At 43.8% G+C, this 18,797-nt stretch overlaps 1 protein-coding gene across 1 annotated transcript in view; it reads left to right on the top strand.

The window, feature by feature from the left end:
* Positions 1 to 18,797, top strand: part of EGF (epidermal growth factor) — a 106,353-nt gene that overhangs the window by 60,341 nt on the left and 27,215 nt on the right. The window contains exons 10-16 of the mRNA XM_065405365.1: positions 1,008 to 1,133; positions 3,419 to 3,555; positions 6,732 to 6,880; positions 9,046 to 9,150; positions 11,620 to 11,843; positions 15,788 to 15,955; positions 17,009 to 17,158. Coding sequence (XP_065261437.1) covers positions 1,008 to 1,133; positions 3,419 to 3,555; positions 6,732 to 6,880; positions 9,046 to 9,150; positions 11,620 to 11,843; positions 15,788 to 15,955; positions 17,009 to 17,158 — 1,059 coding nt within the window. The remainder of the gene's footprint in view (positions 1 to 1,007; positions 1,134 to 3,418; positions 3,556 to 6,731; positions 6,881 to 9,045; positions 9,151 to 11,619; positions 11,844 to 15,787; positions 15,956 to 17,008; positions 17,159 to 18,797) is intronic.

Genomic DNA, 18,797 nt, shown 5'->3' with positions numbered 1-18,797 from the left:
GTTTCTGTGTCACAGGAATTCCCCCAGGATCATCGTGCCCCCTTTACAATTTCTCCATATTCTGGAGTGTTACAGGACCCATGATCTAGGAAGGATCGAGGGGGTGGGGATAGTTTTAGTCAGTGTGGCTCAGTTGAGTCAGAGGGTATGTCTACACTGCAGCTGGGTGCGTGCCTTTGGACATTGTGGCACAGGCAGTGGCTTGGTCTAGGTGCTCAAGTACAAGACCAACCAACCCCCTGGGTCTGTCCTTAGGTGGCTGGCACGTGCTGCAACATCCACCCTGGTATTTTTATCGCTAGCTCGTGTGGAGCTAGCGCATGTCTGTCTACTCGGGCTGGTAGACATGACCCAGCTGTAGTGCAGACGTATCCAATGATACCACATTCTCTATATGGCCATGTATGGGAGGAATGGTCTCTTTTGGTGTGGGTAGGGCTGTGCGGTGATTTTTTTTCTTAAATCTAGTAAATCATTTGCACTCTTCATTCTCCCAACAAGGTGGCATGGGCTTAGCAAATGAAACAACGAAACATGTTGTTCTGGCCTGTCAAGTTAGAAGATCAGTGAGTTTCATTGCTTAATTACCCTCACCCATTTCACCTTCTGGTGAGAGAATGGCTTTACTTTGCTGTACCATGGGACAAAGCACAGATATTCAGTGTCTGATGGAAGTCGTTACTTTCGGTAGATTTGACTAGAGTTCTGTTGAGTAAAATGAGCTGACTTAAATAATCAACACATGGAAGCTCTGTTCATATGTCCTACTGCTCCTGTTGTAAATCTTCAAGAAGAGATGTAACAGAAGGAGATGATCATGTTCACCCATGTTGGTAACCTTTGGCCTTTAACAATAATGCTGACTTCCTGAAATTTTTGGCAACAATAAAATCTATCTGATAGTTTAAATCACAATTGTACGGGTTGTTCTGTTGCTGATACTTGTGATTTTTATAGTGTTTTATATTATAACTACAGTTAAAATTTTAAAAAATGCTCTGTTTAAGGTTGTACATCTCTGGATAATGGTGGATGTAGCCAGATTTGTACCTCTTTAACTCCATCTTCCTGGGAGTGTGGTTGTTTTCCTGGATATAAGCTGCAGGGGGATAAAAGACACTGCACTGCTATAGGTCAGTATTGAAGTGTTCCTGGATATTCCTGGCTATATGACAAGAAAGGTATAACAACTTTTAAAGGGGATTGGGAATTTGAGGAATATTGGTAGTTTGGGAAAATAAAACATGGTGAAATATATCACGACGTACATAACTACCTAGTTCAGTTTCCCTTGCAACATATTGTTCCTTTTAGTCAACTTCAATAGTTCATGAGGGGCCCCATCCTTCATTGTGTAGCTCTTGGGTGGGGGGGATTGTTGTGCCCCACAAGTAAATGGGGAGCCGTGTGTGCAGCAGTCTGCTGATGTGCTACCCAATGCAGAATTGGGGTCTAGGTTTTTATATGTGGGGACTGGGCAGGGCATGGCCAGCTGGTGGCCCTCTATTGCAGAAGTTATTTTCACCACTGATCCAAAAAAGCCCAAGTTTGTTGACATGCATCTCACAGTGCAAGGCCCATCTATTTGGGGTGAGGACAGTGGTGGTGGGCAGATAGTAGATTGGTTTTTGGAATGAATCTTTACTTTTAGATTTTTGTCAGTGTTAGATGTTATGTATTATACATATGTCCAGAGAGGTTGTACTGGATGCATTTTATAAATTTAAAAATGAATAAGTTGCATTGTCAAACACCAGGCATATGACATATGCACATCTGTACTGTACCATTTTACTCTGTGCATGTCAATCCCAATCTGCAGTCTTTACTATTGCAGTGCAAAGCTCCTTATGGTCCCGCACTGTCCAGTGAACTGGATTCTATGGTGGTGCTATGCTATACAGTTTATAAGAGGAAGGATTTTCTTGTGGCTGAGTCACTGGACTGGCACTGAAGATGAGTGGGTTCAATTTCTGCCTCTGCCGCAGACTCTGTGTGCCCTTGGGCAGATGACAAGGCTCTGATCCTGCAAACACTTACCCACGTTTACTTTTCCTCTCCTGTGTAGTGGTAAGCATGTACATGCTTGCAGGATCAGGACCTAAAGCGCGGTGCCTCAGTTTCCCCACCCTTTCACCCTTTGTCATTCACTATTTCTATTTAGATTATAAACTCTTTGGGGCAGAAAGTGTCTCTTACAACATGGTTGTACAGTGCCTCACACAATGGTGCCCGAATCTTTCTTGTAGCCTCTGGGCAATCCTGTAATGCAAACAACGACAGCAGCACTAATTAATGTATGTTGGGGGGATTAATTGAGACTGTCAGACTAACTGCATTGGTGAAGTAAGTGAGATTTAAGTCCAGGACCCAAGGGTAAAGGCTAGTTCAATAAACTAAAGCACTACCAAGCTCCCCTCCTTTGCATTGTAAAATGCTGATTTAGGGTATGTCGATGCTGGAATCGGAGGTATGACTGCAGCTCAGGTAGGCGTACCCGTGCTAGCTTTAATTTAGTTAGCGTGGCTAAAAAAAGCAATGAAGATTCAGTGACACAGACCCCTGTGTGCGCTAGCAAAGCAAATACTTACCCAGGGTTCTGGGAAGACTTGTACAGTCTGCTCTGAAATCCATGTGCTGGCTAGGTGAAAGCTAGCACGGGTATGCCTACCTTTGATTGCAGTGTTGACGTGCCCTTAGTGGTGCCCACAATATGGGCTGGGGAGGGGGGCGGGGAAGGAGTGAGTATGGCTTAGGGTCTGTGTTCTGTATTTTAACACTTCCCTTTCTGTTTCTTTGTTAAATAAAAGACAGTGTGATTCAGCTTGTATATACCTGGGCCCAGACTTTTAGCCTTTCCTGAGACAAAACTTCTATTAAAACAACAAGGAGTCTGGTGGCAACTTAAAGACTAACAGATTTATTTGGGCATAAGCTTTCGTGGGTAAAAACCTCACTTCTTCAGATGCATAGAGTGAAAGTTACAGATGCAGGCATTATATACTGACACATGGAGAGCAGGGAGTTACTTCGCAAGTGGAGAACCAGTGTTGACTTCTATTGACTTTTATGGGATTTTGCCTGAGGAAAGGACTAAGTAAGGACTTCATGATTTGCTCTGCGTGTGTGCAGCATATCTATGCAGTCAGCTGTGCAGAAGAGATAAGTGCCAGTTTAAAATTTAGCAATAAAAGGAAAAGAGGTAATTGCTTTCAGTGATAGACAATTAACTTTTTCCTTCTTTACTGATGAGATCTTGTTGATGTTGATCGCTGATTAAGATGACGGAAACAAAAGAGCAAGGAGAGACAGAGAGGAGAAATGTGCACTCTAATTGCTTTTTCACACATAAATCATCTTATCTACACATTACTTTGGGCCTAGAAGAATTAACATGCATGCAAAATTTCATTAACAGGCCCCAGGCCATTTTTGTTGTTTGCAAACGGCCAGGACATCCGCCGCATCAGTTTTGATGGAACAGATTACACAAGTTTACTCGACTGGCAGATGGGAATGGTTTTAGCACTGGACTATGACCCAGTTGAAAGTAAGGTAAGGCATTAAAAATGAGAGGATTTTGAAGTGTTGTGAGGACAAATGGATTGTGCTTCCTTGTACCTTAACCTTTTTGCTGCCAGTGATCCAGATAACATGCTGTGCTGCTATCATTCCGTTGAATGTCCAGCAACACAGTTGGTGTGGTGTTCTGTCATGAGTAGGATGATAAACACAAGCCCACCGGTTGAATTTGACCCTTCAGTTCTGTCTCCATTAGTTTAATGTGGTCCATATGCCAAAATGGCTGGATTTCCCACATCGTTTTAAGCATGACTACAATCAAGAACAAAGAGATAAGGTGGATCTCTTATATTGGACCAACTTCTGTTGGTGAAGGACATGCTGTCTAGAACAAAAACATTTGTATAATCAATTGATTTCTCACTTTAAACTTCAGAATCATTTCCTGGAAATATATCAGGTGCTTTTATTGAAGAATCATAGAAAATCCAGGCATCTTTACCACTGATACGCATCAAAACCCATACCGTATGTAGAGGCTCTTTTAACAAGCATTGCACCGAAATCTCCTAGTAATATTAAACCAACTTTCTGCAAATGTGGCGGGCTTGTTAGCCATTTCAGAATGTGGTCCTGATTCTGCCTGGTGCTCCTTCTGGACCCAGGAGTCAGCCCACATGGAGTAGCTTGCCAGATTAGGGCCAGTGAGTTCTGCCTCATCTCAGTGCTCTAAGCTTGGTGAATTTGGAAGAGGGGTGGTTGAATGCTGTTTTGTTAAGCCTTGTATAATAGTTTTCTCCTTATAATGAGACGTATCTACACTGTTCTCTAAGGTAATGCAGTATGCTCAAGTTTATCTGAATACCGTGAGGGATGCAGATTTTATTTGGATAATTGGGAGTTCAGAGAAATGAGAGGGCAGCTTCTCGCCCCAGTCCCCCAGTGGTCTTCCTTGCTGTCAGAAACAGCTAGACAAGGGATAGACTTTGCTGTTGTCACAGCACATGGGCAGTAACAACAAGGCAGCAGACTCCCTAGCACCTGGCTCCGGTGGCTGCTTGGCTTGGTGCGCACATGCCCCAGCATTACCTCCTGGGGGCTTAGGGAGCAGCATGGAGGCTGCGCAGAAGAGGGACCTGGGCACCTCGGTGCTGCATCAGCCAGGGCCAGAGCTATAAAACTGACCCAGTGAAGTGTAACTCCATGGCAGAGGTGAGAGGAGGCAGTGAGGAGGCAGCGAATGTGCATATAGGCAGCTGGGCACAGGTAGCAGGGGCAGGAGCGGTGCCAGGGTTTTTGCCGCCCTAGGCGGCAGCGCTCCTCCTCAGAGCGTTCTGCGGCGGGGGTCCTTCCGCTCCGCGTCTTCGGGGCGCTTCGGTGGCGGGTCCCAGAGCGAGTGAAGGACCCGCCGCTGAAGCGCCCCGAAGACGCAGAGCGGAAGGACCCCCGCCGCCGAATTGCCGCCGAGGACGGCAAAATGCCGCCCCCCAAATCCTGCTGCCCTAGGCAACTGCCTAGGGTCGCCTAGTGGAAGCGCCGGTCCTGGGCAGGGGGCTTCCCTGGGAGGGTTGTGAGGTGGCAACTGGGCAGGGGTTTCACTGGAGGGTTGCATGCTGGCAGCTGCGTGGAGTGGCTAACTGGGAGGTTGCACGCAGGCAGCTGGTTCTGGGTAGGGTTGCCAACTGTCTAATCACACAAACCCAAACACCCCTGCCCTGCCCCTTGCCCCGCCCCTTCTCCGAGGCCCCACCCTGCTCACTCCATCCCCCCTCACTCACTTTCACCAGGCTGGGGCAGAGGGTTGGGGTGCAGGAGGGGGTACAGGCCCTGGGCTGGGGCCGAGGGGTTTGGAGTGTGGGAGGTGGCTCCAGGCTGAGCCTGGACCAGGAGACTAGGTTGCAGGAGCGGGTAAGGGATGCAAGCTCTGGGAGGGAGTTTGGGTGCTGGAGGGGGCTCAGGGCTGGAGCAGGGGGTTGGGGTGTGGGAGGGGGTGAGGGGTGCCGGCTCCAGACGCGTGGTACTTACCTCAGTTGGCTCCCAGTCAGTGGTGCAGTGGGGCTAAGGCAGGCTCCCTGCCTGCCCTGGCCCCATGCCACTCCCAGAAATGGCCAGCATGTCCCTGCTGCCCCTGGCGGGGGGGGTCAGGGGGTCTCAGCGCCCTGCCCCTGCCTGCAGATAACACCCCCACAGCTCCCATTGGCCGCAGTTCCTGGCCAATGGGAGCTGCGGAGTCGGTGCTCTGAGCAGGGGCAGCGCGCAGAGCCCCCTGTTCCCCCCCAGGGGTCGCAGGGACGTGCTGGCCCCTTCCGGGAGTGGCATGTGGCCAGGTGCTACTGGACTTTTAGCAGCCTAAAATCTCCCAGTTTGGCTGCAGTAGCCTCCAGGAGTTAGAGCCTGATCCTTCACTACTTTCAAGCAAAATACTCATTGAAGTTAATGAGAGTTTGCCCGAACTGAGTTAAAGGGTCAAGAAAAATCTAGTCAGTGCAAAGGCATTTATGTTGTTAGCATTTGCAGTGAAGTTTTAGTTTTATTTTGTATGCAGTTTTGCAGTTCGGGATACAATTCTCTGCTGATACCAAATATAAAATGGCTTTCCCCCCCCTCCTACGAATGGTGGTAACCATAACTCTAGACAGTGGAGACTTTAAATTTTTGGCTGAGACCTTGCAAGGTTCTCTGCGTAGGCCAGACCCTTGTGCCTGCCTGCAACCCCATTAGAGTCGGGTCCTGGAACATCTTGCAGGACTGGGGCCTGTTATTTAAGAAAATAACAAAGACAAATGTGAAAAGAGGTGAAACAGGAGCAAATTATATCCATCCCCCTCCACACACTTGCTTTCATTTACTTAAATGATCTGGCAACTAAATATTAACACATTTCTTTCTGTCTCTTCCTTCTCTTGTTTCATGGGCTGTGTTTCACTTTAGGAGGTTGTTGTCTAAAAGGGAACCATGATTATTCAGGAAGTGGTATGTAGGACACCTAAGATTTACTGCTAAGCATGCTCAGCCTGCAGAAGTCATTCTGGTTGAAGGATAAGTGCCTGTTTGAGCAATAATCACAGGTTACCGTTTTATAAATAAGTGAATAGGGATGTTTCCAAAAAGAAAATTCATAGTCAGAGATGAAACAGTAAGATCAGGGAAATTGGACAGATATTATCTGTGAAATAGTTGGAAATAACTCTTATGTTTCCTCTTAACAGATTTATTTTGCACACACAGCCTTGAAGTGGATAGAACGAGCTGATCTGGATGGCTCAAATCGTGAAAAAATTATTTGTGAAGCTATAGATATACCTGAAGGTCTTGCTGTGGACTGGATTAACCGTAAATTGTATTGGACAGACAGAGGGTATGCTCTTCTCTCTGCACTGATGCCAGAGCACATATAACCTTGTCATAAGATATATGGAATAACTGAACTGTAATATGGGAATAATTGAGATGTTACTCTAAATACAGTAGTGTTTTATCTAGTGACTGAAAGTCATTACTGACTGAAAACTTAGCATCTGAAAATCAATGTCAAGGGTGTGAAAGTGTGTAAAAAAAGAACAATTCTCTGTGATTCTGATATTGTACTTCTCATACAGGCAAAATTCCCACTGATTTCAGCAGGAGATTGGTTTTTGTGAGAACCAGGTGATCAGGCTCAATTGCAATGAATGTAGAATATGTGGTGCATATAAGCATCAGGAACACTAGTATATACTATACACATGGCACATCTTGGACATACCACAGAACCTTTGTCTCCTTAATCACAGACCTGCTTGAGTTAAAGGAGTCTCTTCGTTAACTCACTGTCATAGAAAGGATTATGTCCTCTTTATGGCTTAGTCACTAGTGGATAATATGATCACACATCTGAGCCAGCACATTACACTATTCACACAGGGAAAAAAGGCCCATCTTTGGCAAAAAGGCAGTGTTGGATTAGAGCAACACCTTAGTGGTTATATGAAAGATGAAGGATGGCTACATACAGGGCCGGCTCCAGGCACCAGCCGACCAAGCACGTGCTTGGGGCAGCACCTTATAAGGGGCGGCCAATGTTGGGGTGGCAGGGGGCGCTCGTGGTGTTTTTGTTTTTGTTCGCGGGGCGGCGCTCAAGGGTTTTTTTTTTGTTTCGGTGGCGCGGCGCTGGGGGGGTGGGGCGGGGGCTTCGGCGGCGCAGCACTGGGAGGGGAGCGGGGGTTTGGCTGGCGCGGCCCGGCGCTCCGAGAGTTTGGGCGGCCCGGCGAGGCGCTCGGGGAGGGGCGGGGGGTTGGGTGGCCCGGCGAGGCACTCGGGGGGGTTCGGCGGCCCGGCGCGGCGCTCGGGGGTTTGAGCGGTCCGGCGCTCCAGGGGTTTTGGGCGACCCGGCGCTCGGGGAGGGGGGCGGGGGTTTGAGCGGCCCGGCGCGGCAATCGGGGGGTGGGGTTCGGCGTGCTGGGAGGAGCGGGGGGTTCGGTGGCGCGGCACTTGGGGGGTGTTACGGTGGGGCGGCGCTCTTCTTTTTTGCCGGGGGCGGCAAAAAAGTTAGAGCCGGCCCTGGCTACATAGCATGACCAACATTTTACTAGACAATAAAAAGTGATTCTGAATATGCAGATATCTTACTCCTGTATGTGCTGTACCCTGAATAGCAGCTTCCTCAGTCTGTGATGTATATACCCAGGCTATTTTTGTTTGTGAACTGTCTGGAAAATATGTGGATCAACTTCCTGTGTAAAAATTAGTAAAGTTCCTATGCCCTTCCTTCAGAAGGTATAGTTCATGGATGGATTTGTACCTTTCACACATTCTGAGCCACTGTTTTTTTCTCCCATGCCTACATTCCTCCTTCCATCCTGACACTACTGGCCCTTTCCTTGTTGAGTCAGCTAGGAATGGAAGGATGTAGGTTTCCTTTCAGTCAGATGTTAATACTATTCTGACATTTGTTCCCCTGGATAAAATTTATGAGAGTAAGGTTTCTGCAATCTTTTCTGGATAATATACAGGACTGGGAGTCAGGCCATCTGTTTCCGTCTCAGGTTTTCTGTGTTTGCTTGGGCACCTCACTGACTCAGTTTCCCTGTCTGTAAAGTGAGGATAATGATATGTACCTGTCTTTGTAAAGTGCTTTGAGACCTATGGATGAAAAGAGCTGTATATGAGAAAATTATTTATTACTTTTGTCCTTTAACACTTTTCCTCATTCAGGAGCTTATTTTCCCCTTGATTCCAATTAATGTTCTTAATAAACAGATGTCCAATTCTCTACCTACCCCAAAAAAATGAGTTTAAGATTTCCTGCAGAGAGTAGTCTGCCATCATTCCATTGGACCAGATAATGGAGCTATGACATGAATGATTAAAACAATGAGCCAGTCAGTACTGGCAGGATTAGCTTCTGTATTTGAAATGCCATTCATTGCACTTTATGGTCAGCTAAAGCAAATGACAGTTTAAAAACTCAGTGAGTATATTTTGCTAAAGAAGGGAATGAAGATGATAGCAGTAATGGCTCAAATTGTGTCCTGTATATTTCAGGAAGTCGTACATTGGGAGGAGTGAGTTGAACGGAATGCACAGAGAAATGATCATCAAGGAGGACATCTTCCAGCCCCGAGGGATTGCTGTTCACCCACTAGCTAAGTAAGAAGTAATAGATACTATTGATCTAAGAGTAGGTGGTGAGGAAGGTAAATATTAAAGCTTTTTTCCCCCTTCTCTAATTAGGAGGCCAGTGTTCAGGTCCTGCCTTTGTCCCACATAAACTGAGTTTGTTGATCTCATCCTAAGATACTTGTCCACTTCCCACTGTTGGAAGTGGACTGCCCAGTGAAACAGTAATTGGGGGTGTTGAGAGGGAAGATTGATGGAGTTGAGTGGGAGAAGTTTGCAGAGCACCTGACATCACTTGGCTCTACCCAGTTCTATCAGTTCTTCATTGTCAATCAGCACCCAATTCACCTTGGAACAGGAAGAAAACAGTAGATGACTTTTTTTTCTTCAAGGAACTATGACTTTTATTGTAAAGAGACACACATTTGCCTTTGGGACACAGTGTGACCACACATGCCAGCTCTCTGGTTTTGTGTGGGTGGGCAGCTGTAGCAATGGGAATCTAGAAGCAGTTTTTAAAAATACTTATGGCTTCTTTTTCACTGCTGGGCTATTGTTGAGTAATTACAGGAATTATTTTATTACTATGCGTTTTGTACAATTAGCACCTGGCACCGGGGATAAATTGTATATAAATAAAACTAAGCAAATACATATATATAGTTAAAGTCACCCTCACTGGTAAATGTTGTTAGTTAAAAAGGATTGTATCATTTGCAGGACAACATATGCTGAGCCTTGAAAGGAATTTTATTGCAGTTATCATACTCACTTTTAAGTAACGTTGCCATCTTTGAAGTCAGATCCACAATAATCTACTGGATGTGAAGGTGCACGAGTATAAACATGTATCTGCACTTATATCTTAACTACATAGCTACTGGTGCATACATAGTATGTTGATAGGGACATTAGAACTACCAAGCGATAGATTAGGGTTATTGGCGAAATCCTGGCCTCATTGAAGTTAATGGCAAAACTCCCATGGACTTCATCTGGGCCAGGATTTCACCCTGTCTGTAACAGGATGGTTTCTAAAACCTGAATTAGTGATGCAGGTTTTTTCTGAGTCATTTTGAGGTCAGGTCTGTTTATCCTGCAGGAAAGTGCACTATAATTACCGCTAAGTGAAAAGAGTAGGTGGACCTTGTTAACTCCATCCAGGAAATAAAAGATTTTGGAATATTTGAAAGTTAAGATGGAACAAGGGTATGGAACACAGAAGGTCTCTAGGGAAAACACTTAGGAACACCTGAGTTTGGCGAGCTAGTCATAAGTTATCAGTGGCAATAAAGCAAAATCTCAAATTGAAAGTAAGATTGACCTATGTATAGTGTGTCACAGGACGTCGGAGTTTTATAGTCTTGTTCCAGAAAAAGCAGGCAGAAGTCCAGGCGAGTTTTGATTACTGTTGACAAGATGATTATTTTTGAAACAGTAACTGATGAATCACTGTTCAAAGTTGAAGCAAAAGATATATTGGGGAGGGGCAGGTATGGTGGGGTCTGGAATTAGAGCCTAGTGAACATTTCCCTGTTGAGAAGTTAAAGGCTAAAGAAACAACACAGAACTATGGTAGTTTCCATGATGGTAAAGGTCAGTATTAAAGATGAAATTCAAAGTCAAACAAGAGTATCAAGAACATTGTGGAACAGATGATACTTTCCATTAGCAGTCTTTTGATGTCAGAGGAACTGCTTGTAGGATTTGGGGCCTATATGAGTACATTTAACAAAGGCAGATAACTTGGCCAAATTCATCCTTGATGTAACTCCACTGAAGTCACTGGGATTACACCAGGGAAAATCTGAGGCCCAAAAATGATTAGTGATTCTGCATGCCTTAATTTTTAAGTGCCCAACTTGAGTCACTTTAAAGGGGTCTGATTTTCAGAAAAAGTTGAGCCCTCAACCTCTGAAAATCAGGCTTCTTTATATCATCTCGGTTGGGCACCCATAAATTGAACATCAAGAATCTTTAGTTAGTTTGAAAAATTTGGCCCAGGGCTCATTATTGGTTTCTTTTAATATATAAAACAAAATAGAAGAAAATAATTTCCTTGCTGACTTGCTTACTGAGATGTGCATTCAGGATTCCATGTGTGCCCTGTAACAGCTGTTCCTATCACAGTGCCTAAAGCAGCAATCCCTCCATTGCTGTAGGGTGTTTTATCATCTGTTGCAAGGGAAATGCAGAACCCTAAACTCGGTAAGAAGCAGATCAAGGAAATGGTTTTTCAAAGATTTTATTTTAAACTGCAAAAACAGAATTATGTTCACAACCACACATATATTTAATGTAATGATCTGGGATCTTAAAAACAATTTTTAAAAGATCAGTATTCTAAGTATTTGTTTGCAGGATAGGTGCCTTATGTATTGTCTGCCATGTGCCTGACTTGCTACAGTCAGTCTGTGATGAAAGAATTCCCCAAAACAAGATAAATGTGAAGGGAAAACATATTTGCTTACTGACTCCTTTGTGTTTTGCTCACTAAAGGAGATTATTCTGGACCGACTTGGGGGTCAACCCACGGATCGAAAGTGCTTCCCTACAAGGCATTGATCGTCTGGTTATAGCTAGCACTGACCTGGTTTGGCCCAGTGGAATTTCTGTCGACTGCTTAGCTGACAAGTTGTACTGGTGTGATGCTAAAAAGTCTGTTATTGAAACTGCAAATCTGGATGGTTCTAAACGCCGAATACTTACACAGAATGATGTAGGTGAGGTTTTGGGGTTGATGATTACTTGTTATGTATATGTCTCTGTGTGTATGTTAATCTGAATTATGGGCCAGATTCTTCACTGATTTACATTCTGTGTAGCTCAGTTGAGGTTAATGGGATTGTAGTAGGTAAGTCAATGCAGAATTTAGTATATTTAGCAACACCTGTACCAGAGACAACCCTTATTAATCACCCTCTAGTTGTAAGAGACCACCCCAAATCTATTGCACAGAGTTCTGTGCTGCCTTCCCTAGAAAATCTATCCCATTAAGAAAATGATATGTTGGTTCCTTGAGTCATTGCTTCACTGCATACATACATCAATGGAATTACACCTATGTAAGTGAGAGGAGAAAACAGGCCTTTAGATTTTAAGCTCTTTGTACCAAGGACTATGTCTATACAGTCTTCAACATGCAGATGTCTCTAAATACATAATACATGCACTGCAGGCAATGGAAAGATAATCTTTGCAAGATTCTGGTGGCTATTACTGCTCAGCCTTGCTGTGATTTGAGACAAGAGAGGATCACCTTGTAAGCTAGAACAGAAGCCTCAGCAGAGGATAACTGATAGTCTAACACATTTAGAATAAACCACATTTTAGTGTTTGTTTGTGTGTGTATATATAGCAGTGATTGCCCTTGGATGCTGTCACATTGTTGACAACATATATTTTGTAACTGTGTAGTCAGTCTACAGCAGTGTTGCCCAAAAGGCAGGTCATGGATCAATAGAGGACTGCCGTCTGGGTTCAAATAGACCTCCGTGTATAATGACCACACTATCACCGTATTGTGGTAGTGTTGTTCTGCCAGAGACCACATTAGGCAGCCATCTCATAGCACTTGGCTGCTTTTTTCCCCTGGTGTGGCTTGTGTTGCTTCTTCTATGCCAGATTCCCCATTACTGGTTTGCAGGGCTGCCTGCAAAGAGGGGAGGACTCTCCAGTCCCTTGGGTACCAATAGGGCTGAAGGGAGTGCCCTTCTGGCATTCCTTTCCCCTCCCCGCCCAGTGCTACTCTGGCCTGTCATTCCTCTTTGTCCCCTCTGTGATAGATTTGACAATGAAAAGTACAAACTGCGTAAACTCCACTTTGCATCGGAGTCAGGCAAGCTGAGCTGCAAAGCAAAACCTGACAACCTGTTGTAAGTTTCACTTTGTTCTCCAGTGGCTGTCGAAGGGGTAGCATCTCTCGGGGAGGGAAGCAAAAGAGAGGACGAGAGAAAGGAACATCAGAGGAGAGTGGAGGAAAAGAGATGGATCTGAGACACTGGTGTGTGTATTGGGAGACAGAGAGGTGACATCAGACATAAGAGTGTGTTTAGGTTGGTGAGCATCAGACCTATGCATAGGAAGGGGAAAAGAGATACAGAGTGACATCCTGGTCCTGTTGAAGTCAATGGGAATTTTGCCCTTGACTTCAGTAGGGCAAGTGTTTCACTCTTGGTGTTTTATGGCTTAAAAATGGGACCAGGGGGAGGGTTGTCTAAAAATTTATTTTTTTCTCTCTCTCTCCCTCCCTCTCTCTCTGTCTGGTTTATATAGGGTTTTTGTTTGTTTTTTAATTGTCTCTGTCTTAAAATGTGTGGTCTCAGATAGTTTGTGTGAAGTATTGTATGTATATAATTGTATATTATTTTTAAATGACATACTTTGATAAACACTCAGCTGGACCCATGAACATTTTAAGATTAATACATTGCACCCTGGACAAATATAACTTCAAATCTTCCCAGTGGTATCTAAATACTTATACATACTTTGGGTAAGTATGCATTCTTATTGCACAGGTGCCATCTAGTGTCGCTGTAGTTACAGCTCATATGTGAATAATGAGTAGAATGTACCAGCATCCGGTGACAGCTGCGTGCAAGGCAGATTAGGTTTTCCTAGATTTGTTCCATCATTCTGACTGTTTTGTAGTGTGAGTAAAAACAAAGATGCAAGCACCTGTTCTAGGGGACCAACGGTAAAGGCCTTTATTTGTTTATACAGTCCCTATTGTGTTTGGAGATGCGTAGTAATGGTACATACTTCTACATGATTATTGTAGGATGGATCCTTTTTTCTTATTTTTAATGGATCATTTTCCACTTTATTTTTGATTTTTAAGTTGTGGTCAAGTATAAGTGAAACTGTGAAGGCTAAATTACTGATGTCCACAGTGGGATGGGAGGATTGTGGTCTTCCAGGGTGCAGGTTATGTGTAATAAAATAATGATTCAATATTTGGATGAAGACATTATCCAGGATGTTGGCTAGTTACTCAAACTTAAACTTCATGAATTGAAGTAAGAAGAGAATCAAGCCAAGGGAGTAGGACTTGAGGATATATGCTCATGGGATAGAAAAAGATTCCTAAATCCCATACAACATTTAAGAAAAAGTAAACAGCCTTGTCCACGTAGGAACATTTCTTCGATATAAATTGAAGTGTGAATTGAAACCAATATGGTTATACCGGTAAAACCCCCTGTGTAGACATACTAATTCTGGTATAAAAGTGGCTTTTTTTTAGTTTAGCTAATGTCACTTGGGAAGGGGGTTAAGCTAAACTGAAAGAAAGACACATTTATCCTGGAATAAGTATCCAAATGTGGGTGGTATAACTGATAATATTTTTCTCATATAGACAGTGTTTTTCCAGTTGGGCAAAGGCTTAAGTGTAAATTGCGTTCCTACAGGAAATACCTGTCACTCAACAGGAATAACTGATGCTACAGGCTGATAAAACGGGGCAAATATCCAAACTCTGGCAAGAGTTTAGAGTTCTCTCCAAAAGCAGTTAAAAATATATGCAGGTCCAGTATATGTGATCTGTCTGTGGGTGCATTGCGGAGAGGATAACTTGTCTAAATGTATAGGGCCATAGAAACCTAACAGTAATCTCTAACTCTGACACTGATACTCAAATAGCTGGAATTAGACAGCTTAGATTTCTTTTAAAATCTATACAACAGTACTTGGCATCCTTAACTCTGAATTGCCATGCTTGTGTTTTGAAGTCATCCCCTTATTCCAATATGAAAATTTAAGCATATGTTCAGTTACCATTAGAGCCCTGCATGGATACAAAATGTATATCTGCAGATATAAATTGGTATCCGCAAAGCTGCAGGGCTCTGCTGGGAACCGCAACAATGAAAGCAGTAGCCTGTTGTGCCGCCGCTCGTGGGAGCCAGTGCCTTGTGCCGGCAGCTCCTCTGGTGTGGCTGTACTGCCCCCAGCTCCACCCCCAACCCCGCCCACTGGGGCAGGCACCAGGCTCACCTGCAGCTGTCTCTGGTCGTGCTAGTGCATTGAGCGGGGCTGGGGGGCGATACAGATATCCCAGAGGAGCTGTAGGTGCGGGGCACTGGCTCCTGGGAGTGGTGTCCCAACAGGCTGCTGCTTTTGCTGCTACAGTTCCCGGTAGAGCCCTGCAGCTCTGCGAATAATGATTTACATCTGCGGATATCTGCATTTGCAAATATAAATTTTGTATCCATGCAGGGCTCTAGTTACCAAGGGAAAAACTGCTACTCTGTGCACTATTTTGAAAATGTAAGGGTTAATTCTAAGCCGTGTAGGTGAATGGTGTAGTATACTGGCTTGTGCATGTACACACACGTGCACAGCACTGTCCCTTATAGGATGGAATCAAAATTGAATCAGCTGTATCACAACTTTGCATTGGTAACAGCTAAAAGAGAATCTTGAGAGGCAAGGGCCTATGCTTTTGGAGTAGGAAGAGCAGGGTGCCACTGCTCATGAACACAGTGACAACCATTCATGGGCCCTGATTTGTTCCATCATAGATACATAAAAGTGCAAGTATGGGTATCTCTACAGTATTGCTGTGTTTCTAGAAAGACGGGTGTGGATACTTATTTTGGTTATGTGCTGACTTGTGTAACTTGAACATGAACTGGAATTGAAGAGTATAATTGCTTTCTAGGCCATCCATTTGATGTAGCAGTATTTGAGGATCACATTTGGTTCTCTGACTGGGATAAGCCTTCATTAACAAGGGTGGACAAGAAGACTGGCCAAAACAGGGTACGTCTCCGAGGCAGCATGCTGAGACCCTCATCAGTGATTGTAGTTCATCCTTTGGCGAAACCAGGTATACTGCAAAAGTTAAGCAGTCATTCCCTTACGGGCTCCTTTTTATGTTCACTGCTATTGGTAAATAGACATTTAGAGGAGGGAATGTTCATCTCTGAAACAGAATTTTCAAAAGGCTCCACATGCACAGTCAGACTGGCTTTCATTAGAATCATGAGAAAACTGTTGCTGTTGTATCCTACCTCTGAAACTCATGGGCATTAGTGGGTTTGTTCTCAGCTGGGTGTGTAGACTTTGGACATGAAGCTCCCCCATTAATGCTAATAGATCTTGCGTCTCTAAAGTCATGTGCTTCAAGCTAAGAATATGATACTTTCTGTAGCACTAACCTGACCAATTGCCTTGAGACCACACTCTTGATATCCATCTATTGCCTTTGTGTAGCATCCTTCTCCTTATACAAATAATAGTGATGAGAAACACCAAAAAGGCATCTGTGGAACCTCAAAGATTCTTTGGTTTGAGGGCCAAACCACTTGATTTTTCTGCAAGGGACAAACTCCATCCCATGGGAAGAGCTTGCAGGCAACTTCATATTGCATCCACCTTACTAAAGTGAGTTGTCCTATTGATTTCAATAAGACTACTTGTGTAAATAAGGCAGTCACAGTTTGACCCAGTGTTTACTATCCCCTGCACAGAAGTAAGCCTTATAGAGGACATTAGGGCTCCATATGCATCCGAAGAAGTGGGCTGTAGCCCACGAAAGCTTATGCTCTAATAAATTTGTTAGTCTCTAAGGTGCCACAAGTACTCCTGTTCTTTTTATTAGGGCTCCAGGTATTCAATAATAAAAAGCATGTATAATATCTGTAAGTATATCTGTGTATGATGGAAAGCATGCAGTTCTGCTTTACTGTCCCACAGTAACACATAGACTTTATTGTACATGTCCCATTTTAACAAGAAAAGTGCAGTCTCTTCTCTGTCAGTTTTTAATTTCTTAACTGCTTCATATCTGCCCTGCCAACAAGATAAGATAATTAATAGTTGAGGATTCTCGGAACGTATGGCTGCATCCTGCTAAGGTGCACATATGTCTCTCCACTAGGGGCAGATCCCTGCCTTCATGAGAATGGAGGCTGTGATCAGATCTGTGAAGACAGATTTGGAGTTGCCCATTGCTCATGTCACAAAGGCTTTATGAAAACCCAAAATGGAAAAACCTGTCAGGCTCTGAATATTCCTGAGACAGCAGCAGGTATCATATTCTTTTAGTCATGAAAAAAAACTTGTCTTCAAAGGATACTGTCAAATAATAATGTAATGTATTTTTCTTACTCTTCACAATTTGTGATAGCCTTGTAGACATTTGAAAACAGCATTTATTTCCCTTTTATAGGCATTTTCTTACTGTGTCACTCCCCTGCCTTTCTTCTCTCTCTCTCCTTCCCCTCTGGGTTTTGAATGGAAGTCAAATCAGCATCTCTCTGCCACTCACCTGCTTTATGAATGTGGATGTAATTTAACCTCTGTGCCTCCATTTCCCCATCTGTAATATATGGATAATAATAGTTGCCCACCTTTGTACAGTACACTGAGATCCACCAACAGAGAGCTCTAAAAAAGTGTTACTTAAATGGTGTCTGCACTACAGATTCTCACTGAGTTTGTAACCCGTTTGATTCTGCATATAGTTCATGTCTGCATGCAAAATAATTTACACACAATTGCTAACCACGTAGATGTGCTGTGTTTTGACTTCATATGTGAGCAGGACTATTACATGATTGTCAGGCTCTAACTTGGTTCTGCAGGGCAAAATTTCCCAAAGTACCTTGACAACTTACCAAAGTGCATTGCACCAGGTGGAAAAACACCAACTGTGCTCTGCCCCTGGCATCAACAGCTGAGGCATTTGGGAAAACTGCTTATATTTTCCAGGAGTGCATTCATACACACTGGTCATACATTGTGCTAAGTGTGGACAAGCCAGTATGGTTGGCACACAGTTGAGCTGGAAAAAATGCTGCTGTGTGGTTGCACTGAATCATGTTAGCTGTGTCTGTGTCAGAGCCTGGATGTGTGCAATATGTTTCTATTAAGGGTAGGAAGGACCGGTATTTAACAACATATTTCAACATAAGGGGCTAGAATTCACAACAATTGTCTCTGAAAATTAAGGCCTTTCCTCAGTGAACTTAAAGAAGCAGCTCCACTAACTCAGCTGCTAAAAACGTACGGAAATCTGACATGTTCTATCCTGTAGGGGGGCAACGATTCACATTCATTCGAGTGATTATATTACAGGGGAGAGCGATGTAGCTAAGCATCTGACAAAGTGCTAGTCAATATACTGTAGGCTACAATTCTTTACTGTCCCCCTCAGGATGGATCAAAGGTTCTTCGCACCTTTAATTTTTATGATTCTGTGTTCTGATATGGTACCCCCAGACTGAAAAAAAGCATCAACTCTCTTCCCTCTTCTCTCATTCCCTATAACATACTGGCTTATACAGTCAGGCTCACCTGAACATGCCAGTATCTTGTGAAGGTGAATTGCTGTGCCTTTAAGGTGAATTGCTGTACCGTCTTTAGGAATTTTAAAAAGTTAAAAAAAAAAATCACACTCTTTTACACCTCAGTGGATGACCACTGGGGCAGTAACATATGAATCTGACCTCTATGGTATTAGACCTTGACACATAGACCTTGAGGTACGTACATCCAATGTTGACAAGTGCAATCTGGGAATTAATTTAATTCCTTCCCATTGTATTTGAGAAAACCAACCACTGATTGGATTTTAGGCCTGGGGGAGCAGGCCAGAATGAGAACAATCTGACTTTTGTTTTAAACAGAAAGCCACAGATTCTGTGACTTGTGAATTACTGATTTAT

Source organism: Emys orbicularis, chromosome 5, assembly GCF_028017835.1.
Source record: "Emys orbicularis isolate rEmyOrb1 chromosome 5, rEmyOrb1.hap1, whole genome shotgun sequence".
NCBI classification, from domain to species: domain Eukaryota; kingdom Metazoa; phylum Chordata; order Testudines; family Emydidae; genus Emys; species Emys orbicularis.
The sequence above is the reverse complement of the archived record's forward strand: the minus strand, read 5'-3'. Positions and strand labels throughout refer to the sequence as shown.